The sequence below is a fragment of the Etheostoma spectabile genome, chromosome 21 (assembly GCF_008692095.1).
Source record: "Etheostoma spectabile isolate EspeVRDwgs_2016 chromosome 21, UIUC_Espe_1.0, whole genome shotgun sequence".
Lineage (NCBI taxonomy): Eukaryota > Metazoa > Chordata > Actinopteri > Perciformes > Percidae > Etheostoma > Etheostoma spectabile.
The window spans coordinates 10,818,355-10,819,323 of record NC_045753.1 but is presented as its reverse complement, the minus strand read 5'-3'; the positions used below and the strand labels follow the sequence as shown (position 1 = coordinate 10,819,323).

Below are 969 nucleotides of genomic sequence, written 5' to 3'. Positions count from 1 at the left end.
GTGTGTGTGTGTGTGTGTGTGTGTGTGTGTGTCCTACCACATGTTGCTGTGTTGGGTCTGGTCAGCCACCAGCAGGTTTCCATGCACCTCATCCACCAGCTCTGGAGCGATCCAGCGCAGCGGCACGTACATCTGATCTGAAGTCACGTAGTAATCATCCTGACAGGATCCGCAGAGAATCACATGTTGGAATTTATTTGGATTCACTTATACACTCACAGCAAATAATAAAAGAAAAGAAAAACATTTAATTCTGACTAACAGTGTTACTTTTTCCAATTAAATTTGCCTTATTAGTATCTAAATGCGTTAAGTATTAATAGTATTAAAACCATAACAAATGAAATCTGGAAATAATCCGTAAAATCTTTTGAAAATCACTTGGGTGGAGTAAATGCTAGATCTTTATGCAGATGCAAAGCACCTAAGGGACTTAGATAGCAAATCACTAACAAGTAGGTCTATTCTTTAAATAATGTGTCCATGCACTCATGCAATCAGTTTGCCCATTTGACCCTAGTGGCTGTTACGTGGCATCCCGACAGACAACAAACTGAACAAATGAAATTGTTTGCTGGCAAAATGAGACTGTTTGTGTTTGCATATTTTACTGTGTGTGTTTGTTTCTGATAAACAGACCTTGTACTTGCTCTGGGCCAGGCCGTAATCTCCGATCTTCACTGAGACATCAGCAGTCAACAAGCAGTTCCTCAAAGCCAGGTCACTGTTACATAGGGGGGAGGGAGGGGGATAAACAGCTGTTACCTCTCTTAATAATTTAGAAACAGAAAAATCAAATCCAGAGCATTGCAGGAGGGTCATATTTCTAGAGGCACAACAATATGTAGAAGCCCTGCATGCAGAGAAATCTCACAGATATCAAGTTGACTACAGGTCAACACCGCCGTCGCTGAAAACAATAGGAAGGAATGAAACAGGTGCTGCAGACTGAGTGCAGGCTCGAGATGT

General features: G+C 41.6%; 1 protein-coding gene across 5 annotated transcripts in view; it reads right to left on the bottom strand.

The window, feature by feature from the left end:
• The window catches only part of aatkb (apoptosis-associated tyrosine kinase b), an 83,313-nt gene that overhangs the window by 8,165 nt on the left and 74,179 nt on the right, over positions 1–969 (bottom strand). For all 5 annotated transcript variants that reach the window (XM_032501823.1, XM_032501825.1, XM_032501824.1 and 2 more), the window contains 2 exons: positions 640–724; positions 38–159 (listed from right to left, as the gene is read on the bottom strand). In XM_032501823.1, coding sequence (XP_032357714.1) covers positions 38–159; positions 640–724 — 207 coding nt within the window. The remainder of the gene's footprint in view (positions 1–37; positions 160–639; positions 725–969) is intronic.